Source organism: Corvus moneduloides, chromosome 1, assembly GCF_009650955.1.
Source record: "Corvus moneduloides isolate bCorMon1 chromosome 1, bCorMon1.pri, whole genome shotgun sequence".
In the NCBI taxonomy this organism is placed as follows: domain Eukaryota; kingdom Metazoa; phylum Chordata; class Aves; order Passeriformes; family Corvidae; genus Corvus; species Corvus moneduloides.
The window spans coordinates 77,787,000-77,801,190 of record NC_045476.1 but is presented as its reverse complement, the minus strand read 5'-3'; the positions used below and the strand labels follow the sequence as shown (position 1 = coordinate 77,801,190).

Sequence of the window (14,191 nt, the reverse complement as noted above, 5' to 3'; positions counted from 1 at the left end):
GTTTCTTCACACTCGACATTAAGCAGCACCATTAGCCTATTGGAAAAGTTGGTTCAACATCTATTGAAGGAAAGAGAACCCAGAAAGTTATTCTCATTTTTCACTGGGTCTTTTTTTGAGCTGATCCTTACTTACAGGAAACATGATGACTCTAAGTTTAGTACAAGGAAACCCTTTTTTCCCCTAATACCATAAAATGGCAATATTGAGATAATGCTTTCTCTAAAAATAGATCCCTAAAAATAAATCCACAGCTTCCTTTTGGTGGTGATTACAAATACTAAAACAAACCTCTGGTTTCCATGTGGAACTTGACTTCCTTTTCTCTGTGTGTGAAAAATCCTCAGTGTTTGGAACCTTTACTCTGAAGCCATATCTGGTCATTCTTGCTGTTGGTGGCTTCCTATCATCTTGAGTGTGAAAGCAGAAGATTGGGGAAAACAAACTTGAAGCCAGTTTTGTTTCTCTTCTGATGATAACACTTGAAAGTGTTCCTCCTCCTCTTTCCCTGCAAAGCCCATTCTTTTTTGCCTTTTGTTATTAGGGTTTAATTGACATTTTGGAAATGAACTTCTGCGTATGTTTCAGTGTAATCAGCTTCTCTTAATGATTCAGAAGGGAAGCTTGGTGTTTTGTCTCAGCTGATTAGTTTTGTGTGTCAAAATAGTTTAGCTGATTTTAAAGTGTAATGATTTCAAGCTCTTAATTTCTGTTTTAAAGCAATTATAGTTTCACTGGTGTTTTGTTTTTTGTTTTTTGGGGTTTTTTTGCTGGAATTTAGAGAGTCTGTGGTTCTTGTTTTGGGCTTGCTGCCTTTGATTAATAATAGTTATTGAGGCATTGCAGCCAAGAGTGAGAACAGAAAACTAGGTATTGCCCACACGTCTGGAATAGCATTCAAGTACCATCTTTTGAAGCCTCTAAATCAGGTTCTGGTATTACTGAAGCTGAATTTGTGCAGCTCTTGCATAAATATGGGAAAGCATCACCTAGAAGCTCAGTGAGGTGTTGCATATGTTACCTTTTAAGGTGTGTTCAGTCCAGAAGGATCCCAAAGTGTTCTCACCAACCTCTGAAAGTGGAGGAGTAAAATCAAGTAGGGGAATGAACATAATGTTGCTCTTAATGAAGCTCAGGGGAACCAAGTGTCCACAGTGAGCACATCCCATAAGACAGGAGGGCATTGCAGGGACTGACATATCGTACTGTATTTTGGTATGTGTAAGGTTATAATGGAGCTGGTCGTGAAACTGAATGGCTGTAACACTGAAAGCCTTTCCAAACAAAGTCTAGCAGCAAGGAAGAAAGAAGAGGAATTATTAGCAAAACCTAACTTTAGGGACATTTACTCTCCTTAGGCATCTTCTCTAGTCAGTAGAGAAGGATTAAAGTCTCCAAGGAACAGAGGGAATGAGTATTGGAGACCAGTTTTAGGCTATAGAGCGATATTCATGATTATTTGTATTACAAAACACTTGGGCCAGAAGGCCTTTCTGAGTTACAGTGGAATAGTGGCATGAAAAGAGTTCATCTCATTGTAGAATTAATCTATATGTTAGAGCTGTGTCAAAGAACCTAGATCAGAAACTGAGGACCTAGCATAAGCTCTTACTTAATGCAAACAAAAAAACCCTACCACCCTCTCCGTGTGGGACTGGGGAGACTCAGACAACCGAACATCCAGTGAAAGTCTTCTGGCAAGAGTCTGAAATGTACAGTATATCATAGAATGGTTTGAGTTGGAAGAGACCTTAAAGATTATCTAGTTCCAAAACCCCCACCATGGGCACGGACACCTTCCAGTAGACCAGGTTGCTCAAAGCCCCATCCAATCTGACTTCGAACACTTCCAGGGACAGGGCATCCACAGCTTCTCTGAGCAACCTTGGATTATCTTTGTGGCCTTCCTCTGGACATGCTCTAAAAAGTTCACATCTTTATTGTGTTACAGACTTTAGACCTGGATGCAGCACTCCAGGTGGGGTCTCACAAGGGCAAAGTAGAATGGGAGAATCATCCTCCTTGCTCTCCTGGCCACGACTCTTCATGCAGCCCAGGCTGTAGTTGGCCTTCTTGGCTGTGAGTGCACATTGTTGGCTCATGTCTGGCTTTTCATCCACCAGAAACCCCAGTCCTCCTCCACGGGGCTGCTTGCAGTGATGACTTCTACCAGTCTGTACTTATGCCTGGGATTGCCCCCTGGCCCAGGTGTAGCTCCTGGGACTTGGACTTCTTAAACTTCATGAGGCTCTTGTGGGCCCACTTTTCAGGCTTGTCCCGGTCCTTCGGGATGGCATCTCTTCCTTCTGTTGCTTCATCTCTAAGCTTGCTGAGGGTTCCCTTAATCTCACTATGTCATTGATAAATATATTAAAGAGCACCAGTTGTAAGACCCTGTCCTCAGGGACACTACCCTCCACCAGCCTTCACCTGACATAGAGCTGTTGACCACAACTTTGGCTGCATCCATCCAGCTAATTCCATATCCACTGAATAGTCCACCCTTCAAATCCATGTCTTTATGGTTTGGAGATAAGGATGTTGTGTGGGACTGTGTTGAAGGCCTTAGAGAAGTCCAGGTGGATGACATCAGTTGGTCTTCTGTTGCTGACCGCTGCAGTCACTCTATCATGAAAAGGCCACCAGACTGGCCAGGCATGATTTGCACTTACTGTCTTTATGTGCCTTAGCATTGCTTCCCTGAGGATCTGCTGCATGATTTTCCCATGCTGAAGTGAAAAAATGCTGAAAGAAAGTCTTTGGTGGAGGGCTGCTCATTGCAAAGTCTGCTTGCTTGGCAGTACAGCAGCTTGTCTTTGTGAAAAAATAAATCTAACAGGAATAGTAAGCAGAAAAAGGGGTATTTCTTAATTTTTATGAGACTGACACCTCTTTGGCAGTATTTACAAATGAATTATTTTCAGTCAAGCTGTTTTAAGGATGTTAATATTCCTTGCTCCACCAAATGGAGATTTACATGTCTGAATTATAAGTAGCTTAATGCTACAGCTAATTACTGTCACATAACTCTAAGTTGCATCTTAAGCCTTGTCCTTGCAGGGATCTTAGTCTGAGCATCCCAGTGTGACTATGACCAAGGAACAGTGTTGGTATCATTCCCTGACTAATATCGATACCAGTACATGATCTCTAAAAGAAGAGTACTTTTCCTCCAGGAAAACACGCGTATTCTGGTAATGACTTCAGATACTACCCAGCATTTCCAAATGACAGATGATGAATGTCACCTTTTTTGTCAAATTGTTGCTGTCAAGATCTTTATGTTAAACCTGGGACACTGGCTTTCACATCTATTAAATTTTTTCTGGTTTCCTATCACAAAAGATGAGGGAGCCCAACTTCTGGTTAATCCCCTTCACATTTCTGCCTCTCCACACACGTTTGCTAATGCTGTTTTCAGTTGTTAGAGGTTTGCACAAGGGCCAAAAGTAGAAGTGAGCTGTTTGCTTATAAAACTTCGTTCAGCGATAAGGAGAGCAGAGAAGGGACAAGTTTAAATAATTTTTGTGCCCCTGAGTCTTTTTGGCGTGAGGTATTTGTACCAGAGGCTTTTGGTGGCTTCAGCTGCAGAGGAGCCCTGTGAGTACTGCCACACTGGCATGCACTTCTGCCCTTCTCTAAGTAGGGAATTACTACTCTGACCTATGGCATTGCCTGTTGGGTTTGTGGATCTGAGTGGCAGGCTTTCAAGCCTTTGCTGGGTTTTATGTTTTCTATGCAAGGCCCTTAGCTGGAGCTGGCGTGTATCTAATTTGACATTTGAAAGAAAACAAAAAGGAGATGCCAGAAAAGCCAGTACCTTTTAACCCTTGGGCTGCAGTCATTTTAACAGTTGTCATTTAAAAATGAAAATATATTGATGCCTTAGGCTTTAACTTTTATATTTTTCAAATCCTGTACTGCCTAGTGTGTAACTCTGAAGTTTCTTGTGGCCTGTTAGCTGCTGTTCTCTCATGCTAGTTAGACATAACAAGCCACTCTAGGTTTGCTCTCCAAGGACACCCAGATTGTCCTAGGCCCAAAATGTGTAAACTAAGGCTTCTGGAGAGGAGGACAAACTTGGGGTAATTACATCATTAACTGGGGTTGTAATTGGAGAATTGATCCTGATATGCAAATGAACTGAACTTATAAAAGTGTGAAAAACCCGTGACCATCTGTCCATCTTGGGTGTAGCCTTTGGCCTGCCCAGGGTGTACCTTTGAAGGCCCTTCAAATAAATACTTACCTTTATTCCCTTATTCTTGTCTAGTCTCTGTTTTTAGGTGGCCATCTCAGGCATCAATATGGCTTTAAAGAAAAAGCAAATGTTCTGTTCTCCCCCTCCCCTTCATTAAGTTTTTTGGCATTAGATTGTTTACCAGGCTAAACAGTTCCTCAGCTCTTGGCTGTGGCTGAGGGCACCAATGTGCTTCCCGGCTGTGGAATTCAGCTCAGTGGAGGGAGGCCTCTCTGCTGAGCAGGGCTTTGATGTTTGAATAGAAAGGAGGATTAGGATTTGAAGCAAGGCTAGTTCTGAAGTGAGGAGAACCTGTTTGCTCTAAGTTAGTTTAGGTATTTCATTATGTATCACTATTTAGTTAAGGCTTATGCAGGCATTGGTGGGATGTGATGATTATCAAACTGTTTAAAAACAAAACCTAAAGGAGAAAAATTTAACTGCCTTTGCATTGCATGTCTACAGCAGGTATAATTTAACATTGTCAGCTCAGTTCAAACAGACTGGGAAGTTGGCTGCCTGTACAGTGTGGGCTGCTTAGCTATTTTGTCTTCTGTTGAAGTCCTAAGAAGTAATTTCTTATCTGAATAGAGCTATAGGGAATGGGATGAGGGTAAACAGGAAAAAGACATAATTACATTGGTTTAAATTCACACCACAGGACACACCAAAAGATGTCCTTGTATAAACAAGACTTGTGTTTGTCCATACAGCTGGGTTCAGCTGTGCCCATTCCTGACATCCATTGTCAGCCACAGATCATTTCTGTAGTATAGCCAAGGCTTTAAAACAAAGACGATAATCAGTCTTGTTGCATAGCTCAGTGACAGAGGTGTCATTATACTGATGGACAAAGCAAAGTGGTTTTCAGCCCTGTGTAGCAAGAAACAGCAAGAATATGGGTTGATGCAAGTATTTTTCTGTATCTTTGTTGCCAGCTGTTAAAGATTTACAGTGAACCCGTACTGTACTTTCACAAGTCTTGAAATAGTTTCCTTTTTAAAAAATAATAATTAAAAAAAAATTAAAATCAAAACACTTCAGCAAACCTTTATTTGAAGTGTTGCCTGGAATCTAGACATCAGAGGTACTGCTGGCATTTTTGAATAGTTGTTTTTATTTGTAGGTATATTGCGGCACAAGTAATGCATGTATAAAAGTGAGTTTTCATATTAGGGAGATTCCGATTTCTTTGGCATGTGTGCTGCTCTTAGGAGGGGAGGAGCAGAAGGCACAGTGCCCAGGGAGGGAGATGAGCTCTCCAGCAGCATTATTTGTGGTGGTATTTGGAGAATAAATCTGCATTTTGTTGCTGCTGTGGGAAAATTAAAAGCACAATAACAGGTTTTTGGTGTTTGCAGTGGGTAGACCCAGGGGTTTCTGTGGTACATGTGCTACATTGTATATCACTTCTTCCAAACTCCACTTAGTTTGCCATATTCATGTGAAGATTGAAAAAAATAACTTAGAACAGTGTAGGCCTAGGATGCATAACTGAGGTTTCAACAGGAACTGGAAAAAAAAATCTTCCACTGGACTTTGTGGTTTGATGTACAAAACTCAGCATGGCCTTACCCCGTTACTACTCCTCTAGTGTTACAGTGGGGGACATTGCAACACAATGACAGACTGTAAAGTGTTTAAAAATCATATCCAGGGAATGGAGAAAGCATATTTCATATTGTTTGTTTATGTTTTTTGATGATTGAATATCCCAACTGAGAAATGGACTTCAAAAAGTATGAGATCTTGCTTTGTGTTTGAGCTGCATGGCTGTCAAATGTTTCATGTCTTGCAGAGACAGGCTTTAACTCTACAGCTCCTGCAGTAGCTCCTGTCGTTGAGAGCTTGTGATGTACCATCTTCTGAGAAGGTCATTGCCCCAGCCGTTTCCTCAGTGTTATTGGTGCTGGAAATGCAGCAGTGGGTTCGTGTGACACAAGTGTGAAGGCTCTGTGCAATTTGAGATAGGGTGAGAAGACTTTCGAGAGGAGTTGGTCTGGGCAATGGCGGCTTCTGCCTGTGGAGTTGTGAATTGTGCTGCTTGTGGTTTTATTTTTATGTATGTGCATACAGCTTATCAGACAGCTATACTTAAGAGTTTTCCACAAGAAAACACCAAACAAACCATAACAAGTCCATAATGCAGGTTCCCTGTGTATCTAGAAAGCCTTTCCCTCTAGCAGTGCTACCACACCAACTCTCTTCACTATGCTTGTGGGAGCACGGATGTGTTGAATGCAGCCCAGATAACTTGTTGAGGTATTTATTTACAGTGGAATGTTTTGGTTTTGTTTTCTTCCAGTGAAAACACACTTTCTGCAGATAATGTTCCTTTTCTCCAGATGCTTTTTATTCTTTGAGTGTGAGGGATATTCTACTGAGTGTTTTCCCACCCATTATCACATTATCTCTGCAGTGATTCTCCAGAGTGAGTCAGGGAAACCCAGTGCTTTATTAAAGAACTGTATCATCTTTTACAAAAAAGTCTTTGCTTTTAATAAACAATAGCAAACAAAAGCATGTGCAGTCTTGCTGCATTTAAGTCAGTTGCAGACAGTTGCAAGATTGAAATATTCCTTTATTGTTTGGTTTTGGAACAATGTAATTTCAGAATTTCTATATTCAACTTCAAAACAACTGGTGAAAGTTTCTGGTGAATGAAAGAAAGTATTGTTAAGATGATGTTCTCCTTCATTACTCTTCTTTGTTTTTCATCTTGTTGCTGTGTTCTGTAGGAATTTGTTACAGAACAGTATTGAGCAATGAAAAGAGAAAAGTCTTTATCCCTGCCTGTGAGAATAACTATGCGTATTTATATGAGCCTTCCTTGTAACAATTCAGGAGTTAATTCTTAGAGTACTGCTTGGTAACAGAAAGACTGATAAAATTACAATTGATTCCAGAATTAACACCTTTTAAAAAATGGTTTTAACTTTTAAAGTTATCTCTCTGGAAGAAGCATCATTCAATATTTGTCAATTGCTTGAAAAAACTAATTAAATGTTTTGTATAATAAAGTGTTCCTTTTTAAAAAAAGGTCAAACAAAAAATAACCAGTACATATAACCTGTAAAAACAAAATTACTTTTAACTAGATTTATTTCTCAGGGTTTGACAGTTTTAAGAAAGGATTTGCATCCTTTTTTGAGGCAACAGTAGAATTTGCATATTTGATCTTGTTTGGCTGCATTATCATGATTCCCACTCAGAGTTCCCATTTCTGGTTCTTGAGATATTTTTAGAGTAATGTGGCTTGCTAAGCACTGCTGGGTTGCTTATTGCTGTTCATATCACATTCCAAACAAGTAGTTGGAGCAACAGTGTATACAAGAATTACACCTGAAATGAAACATTCCTCCTTTTTAATTTAACGGGCATCAGCAGTTTTTCATCTCTTGTGTTTGCAGTGTGATCAGAACTGTACAGTACTGGGCATAAACAGACTGAATATCCAGCATTCAGAAATGACTGCTCAGTATAGCCTATGAATAATTCTTGTCTCATACTACAAGGGGAAGAAAAATACTAGCTACAGTAACAAAAGGACTGAACTAATAGAGTAACAAAAATTAAAGCGTTTTAATGGATGTGGGAGGACTGGATTATTAACGGCTGCGTTGGAGAAAAACACTGCACTGCCTGTTCCCCTCGAAGCCTATGGCTGTGTGTTTATAATAGCAACCACTTATTCTAAGGCCTGTGTAGCTTGCGTTGGAGAGGAAAAAAAATTTCTGTGGCCTTCCTTTCAGTGGCAAGCTACTTTGCTTACCTCCTCAAAGCATGATGGCTCTAGTTTCAGAGTACTTGGTGGCAGAGACTGTATCTCTACCCAGAAGATTGAGTGGTGTGTCCTTCCTCTGAGTTGAGAAGTTCTTACGTTACTGGGTATTGATTAGGAGTTGTTGGGTCTTTTCCTCTTTTTGCCCCTTAGATGTGGTGTTTGTCCCTCCAGAATCCCAGCATAAAAGGCCAGTGAAACAATAGCTTCTTTTGGTGTAAGCAGCTGACAGAACACATTTGAGCACTGTTGGTGTGGTCCCAGAAGTCTAAAATGGTGGTGAAGTTGTTTGCTTCTTCTCCTTTGCTTAAACCATGCCTGCTCCAAAAATGCCTCTCCTTCTTCTAGCATTTGACTCCTTCTCCTTGCCCACCATCCCCACTGCCTTGCATTACTGTGTGGTGGTGCTTTGCCATGTAGCATGTCTGTGACTCTACTTTATGAAAGAATATTTTTGAGTGTCGGACAGAAAATGTAAGCATACTACATTGCAGTCTTGGGTTTGTTTTTGACTTTGCTGGTGATATTTATTTATTTTTAGTGAAGTCTAGTAAATAAGTAAAATAGCGGGATGTAGTTCACTGAGTTGTATCCTAGAGATTTGCAAAGGGGCAGAATTGCCATTACTTGAAGAATTTGTCTATAGGTCTCTGTGGAATGATGCTAGCTATATATATATAGTGCTCAGTGGTATGATTCTTTTTTAGCCTCTACAGACTGTGTTTGTTTTACCTTTCTCTTTCTAGAAAACAGTGTTAAGCCTGCAAATCTCAGGAGTTTTTTTGTCATATTTTTTATCACTTTTGGACGGTCTTCTAATTCATTGAGAAGAGATGAGTGCTTAGTGCTTTGCTGATGGGTTATTTTTTCTCTTCAGTAAGGTGTAAATGGGATAACTCTTCTGTCATTTAATACCCATCTTGGACATACGAAACCAAGACAAGATGATGTTGGCTAACCCCTCACCTCCACTTGGAAGAGGCAATTCTACCCAAAGGACTAAACTAAAGCTTATGTCAAGTATCTTTTTTTTTTTTCTGGTTGTAAAGTATCGCATAACTTCATAAATGAAAATGGATCCATTTCACATATTAATTTGACAGACCTTTGCTCTTTCCTCCCTGCTAGCTGTCTGTGGACCTGGTTTAAGCACTGAGGCCAAGAAAGAGATCCTGGCATAACTTGCAGCACTTACGTAAACTGTGTTAGATCATCTATATATGCCAACACTGGCTTCTGCTGTGCTTAAAATTTTATGTTGTGCTGGTAGGGGTGAAGGAAATGTTCTTTATTTTATTACAGTATTAATATATTGGTGTTGTGCTTGACTTCCAGGTTGCATCACAACGCATAAGCTCAGTGGATCTTTCATGCTGCAGCCTGGAGCACCTGCCTGCCAACCTGTTTTATAGCCAAGACCTCACTCATCTCAATTTAAAGCAGAACTTCCTGAGGCTAAACCCCAGCCCATCTACAAGTAGAGCGCTTAGTGAATTACAAAGGTAAAGTGGTATGGTTGTACTAGTCTTCCTCTGTCCTTGGAGCCATGATATGCAGAAACTTTCCTAAAAATTACTACCTCCTCTTGTGGAACGTTGGCCTGACAGAAATTGCTTAACTTTGTGTGTTAGAAACTACAGACTGGCTTTCATAAGAAACTTAATGTTTTTCTTGTAAATAGAAGGATATTTTCAGCCCAAAATGCAATTTTCATAATGTGTTTTTATCTACCTACTGAGGCCAGACTGTAGTTCTTCAGCCTTTGACTCATGTGAGTGAGTATGAGTTGGTGAGTTACCCATCAAAGGGAGCCATTCTAGGTAGGAACAGTACTGCATGTGACCAAGTGAAGAACTTTTTGTTTCCCCCTCCCAAGCAAAGAAAGCCCTGATTTCATAAATTCAGCCTGGTTCTTGTCCTCTTTCTACTCTGCTCAATACTAATTCTTCTTTTGTAGTAGCTGTGACCTTCCAGTTCTTTCCACTGCAGCTCATCCGAGAATGTAACAAATGGGTAGACAGCAGCATGATTGATGCTCTGAATGATTTAATGTATGTGTTCTGTGGAATCAGCAGGCTTTCTGTATTCACAAAGATGAATGTTCCCATACTGAATATAAAGCTGTGATTTTAATTTCAGTGGTAACTGAATTGCAGAGTACCTCAAGATTATATTTGTGGATGGTCCTGTTCAAAAAAAAAGTCTTAAACCACATTTCTAAATCCCTTCCTCTTTGAAAAACAACCGAAAAATACAAGATGGATTATGCGGGCTGTTGTATTTTTATATAATTCCAATTTCATTTTGGAAAACCTAAAAATTTGGCGTAATGGAAGATGAATGAACCCAGCAAGTCTGTTTCACAAACAAAACATACAGCAATTCCAAGACCTTATGAACACAGTCTGGAGAGAAATTCTGACTGGATTAAGTGTTCTGTAAATGTCAACACAGGTCTCCAGATAGCAAGTGGAATTTTAGCATAAACTAGCTATGAACATGGACAAATAATCAATGTCTCTTATTTTAATGACTTACTATAATTTTTCCTTTTTAAATATCAGAAGGTATAAAGGAGATACTTGATTATGCTTTGTCCATGTACCTACAGCTAATTTCTGTTTGGAATAGATTTGGATTTCTCCGTGTACCTACAACTAACTCTGTTTGGGATTAGAAAGCATTGTTTATTAATGTGATGGGCAATGTTCATTCTCTGTTCAATGTTCTCTTCGTACTGCAGTTGTAGGAACAGCTGGTGAGTCTTGCTGATAGTTAATAACCTGTTAAAATTTTTCTCACTAACGTGAGCCTGAACATACAAGAGTGAAAGAGTTCAGGTGACAAAATATAACTCTCCTGTTTTCTGAGATTCTGCATAAGGAAAATCTGGAGAAGTGGCATATAACTGAAGTGGTGTAAAACTGTTTTCCTCTCATTCTTCTGTGAGCTGGTCCTATTTTGTCAGCAAGTAATAGTCTGCTCTGCTTCCACTGCTTTGAGCTTGGCAAAAAGGCACGAGGCAGGTCTGGGAACTTCTGGAGGAAAAAAAAAATTAGGTTACACAGTGCTGTTTTGGTGGATCCGAGTTGGTGCAACACAAACTCATGCCCTTGATGTTTCCCTTTGCTTGTTTGATGTCCCCCAGCCTTATCTTCACCCAGCACAGGTGGCATCACCCAGGCAGTGAGTAGCTGGAAGCTGTTGCCGCTGTTTCTATTGCTGTGCCAGTGGGAAGGGCTGTGTGAAGTTGTGGTAGTTCCTGCTGAGGGTTAGGAAAAGCTGTGCCCCATCAGTTGTCTTTTGCCTCCCTACTGCAGCAAAAGCATGAGCCTGACCCTGGAGTGTATTCCCCAGCCATTCTCCTTCCTGCCCTAAGAAACACAGAACTGGCTTCTCTTTCGGGTGGGAAAACTTGAGTTGTACTTGTGTTCCCAAAAGGCTTTGTGCCAGCTCGACTCCTAGTAAGTCTGCTTTTCTGTAGTGAGTAAATGCACAAATATCTAGCAAGAAGAAGAGCACCATATGTTTTGAAATTATTAGTGAAACCCAGTATCAAAATGTGTGTAAAGTGAGGCTTGTCATTCCTGTGAACACACGTTGTCTAATTCATTTATTTTTTCTTTTTAATCCAATTCCATAAAACCATTTTCGTATTTATAGGGGTTGTGCAAAGTAAAACTTCACTGAATAAACCAAAAGTCTTTTTTTGTTCACCCGTGTTCTTTCAAATCACTGGAAAGCAAGTCTTTGCTGTTCTGATTTGGTACTGTTGGCTTTTATACAAAATGAGGAATTGCTAAATTGCAGCCGCACACGAGGCACAGCACCACTGAATCAAGCCTAGAAGTATTTAAGGCTCCAAAATAACCATGTGCTTGGATGTTGTGAGCAAAACACATTGGCATTTATATACCTACCCTTCCTGGTACAATTTTTAAATAAAACCTGGTTAGCAAGGCAGTCTAGGAAAATTTGTCTTGCTGTAAGCAGTTCTTGGTGCTGCAGTTCCTCTTAATAAATCACTTTAGGTGGTAATTTAATGAATGCTGGATTTCAAAACAAGTCTGTCAAAGACACAATAAAACACCAACTTTTCAGCCACCCACTGAGTAGACTTGCAAGCAGCTGGGTCATAGTAATGACATGCTGACATATGCACTGACGTGGCAGGTACAGTCAGGAATGTATCGGGCGAAAAAGGAATTTCTGGTTCTGTTTATGCAGTTGCTTCTTTCAGTTGTTAAAATAATATAATTTGTTGCATTTATGAATAAAATGTTTAGTCCTGCTCAGTACATGGCATCTGAAGGTGTACAGAGGTGTAGATGCACTTTTTTCCCAGAAGCTGCACTTCTGCTTGTTTTGCTGTCCACTCAACCCCCCTTTTGTTGCTGTAGATGCTCTGCAGCTGTGAACTTCCATAACTGAACTGTCTGAATATTGAAAGATAAATACAGCTACATCTCTCTTTTCCTGCTTATTAGGGAATACTTATTTCATACTACATATACAAGTAAGCCATCTGAAAATTCATCTGTGCTGAAAAAAGTAGCAAATGATGCTACATATTGATGATGCTACAAAATTATTCTCCCTCACAGAATCTTTTTTAAAATTACAGGAAGGATGTTTCTCTTTAGGATAAGAGAGGAGCTTCCCCAGTTGAAATGCTAACAAGAGTTCAGGCTTGCTAATTTTGCAGAGTACTGTTGCTCTGGGTTTGAAGCAAAAGACTAGACCATAGTCTTTATTTACTGTTGACTGAGATCACTTTATAAGTAATTGTTTCAGTTGGCGTTGTTGGAAAAAGTGGTTGGCATAAAGAATATTATTTTCTTGTTAACGTTGAAAAGTAAGTTATCAGTATGTGGATTTTTAAGATAACACTGTTGCAGATTTAAAAGAAACATAAGAAAAAGAAAAGGGAGATGTAATAAGACAAAAAGTTGTTTTAAAAATAAGTGAAAGTATGCTTGCCAGTTTTATCTAAAGAATGAATTATTATTCTGATTGTGGTTGTTTATTGTTGGCAGTGATTATATGGATTTTTATTTTAACATCAGTGGGTACCTTTTCTCTCCCAGAGCCCTTTTAGAAATGAGCTGCCTTCTCTGGCATCTCAGTTGAAACTCTTCAGGGATAGTGGCAGAAATTTGAAGATGCATCTCTAGGTTATGAGAAGGCTAGAGCACTCTGAATTACTGATGCAAGTATTTCTGAATTCCCTTGCAACTTCTGATTTTTATCTGAAAACTCAGGATTTCAGGCAACCTCAAGCTAAACCCTCCTTACAAATTCATTGTGCAGTAAGAAGGTAATTTAAAATGTAATCTTTGTTCAGAGAATGCATGGAAGTGAGGGGGAACCAGTATTGCCAACCTAACTGGTATGAACCCAGCAGGCAAGGTTGCCAGAAGTCAGTGTGAAATGCAGCTTGATCTTAACTTGTACCTGGAGATTGAGGAGCAGGGAGGGAAGTCTCCAGCCTGCCGCTTGGCTGGCCTCAAAGCGCATTGAGGTACTTCTTGTGATTATTGCTATTAGTGTATGAAGCTGCGGTTAGTGGAGAAAGTTGGATGGTTTAATGAATGTCACTTATGCATCTTCCCCCTTGCCAGGCCCCACAGGGCGCTGCCAGTAGATGCACTTGGAAGTATTTGAGCTTTCTCCTTCCCCCCCTCCCCCCCTTAATTTTTGGGTTGGTGGCTTGGGTTTTGGTTGGGTTTTTTTTTTTAATATTCAAATGATTCTTAGTATGTGGAGCATTGCTACCTTTGCTTTCTCCATGGTATGTGAAGATGCAGGGGGCTTCCTGTCACAACTCTGTTGGTCTTGGAGAGGAGGAAACCTTACTTTTATATAGTTTCTCCTCTTTCACTTGAAGTCAAACACTGAAGTGCAGCCATCTAAGCAGCAGGGCAAGAGGAAAGGTTGATGTGGTATTGATAACACAGGTCTACTCGTAACAAACTCCATCGAGTGCTTGCTAGATTTGTGTGCTACACTTATTTTCTCATCTCTGTAGCATTGGAATTTATTTTTGTTTTTAATATTTGTAATGCTAAAGATGGCACTTGGAGTTTGTTGTTTATGTAACTTGACTGCTTTTGTTTTATCCAACTTGTAAAGATATTGAAGAAAGAGTTTGCTTTTGTTAGTGCATCTTC

General features: G+C 39.9%; 1 protein-coding gene across 1 annotated transcript in view; it reads left to right on the top strand.

Annotated features, from left to right (window-relative positions):
* Positions 1 to 14,191, top strand: part of PHLPP1 (PH domain and leucine rich repeat protein phosphatase 1) — a 141,554-nt gene that overhangs the window by 85,762 nt on the left and 41,601 nt on the right. Inside the window, exon 4 of the mRNA XM_032117033.1 lies at positions 9,357 to 9,523. Coding sequence (XP_031972924.1) covers positions 9,357 to 9,523 — 167 coding nt within the window. The remainder of the gene's footprint in view (positions 1 to 9,356; positions 9,524 to 14,191) is intronic.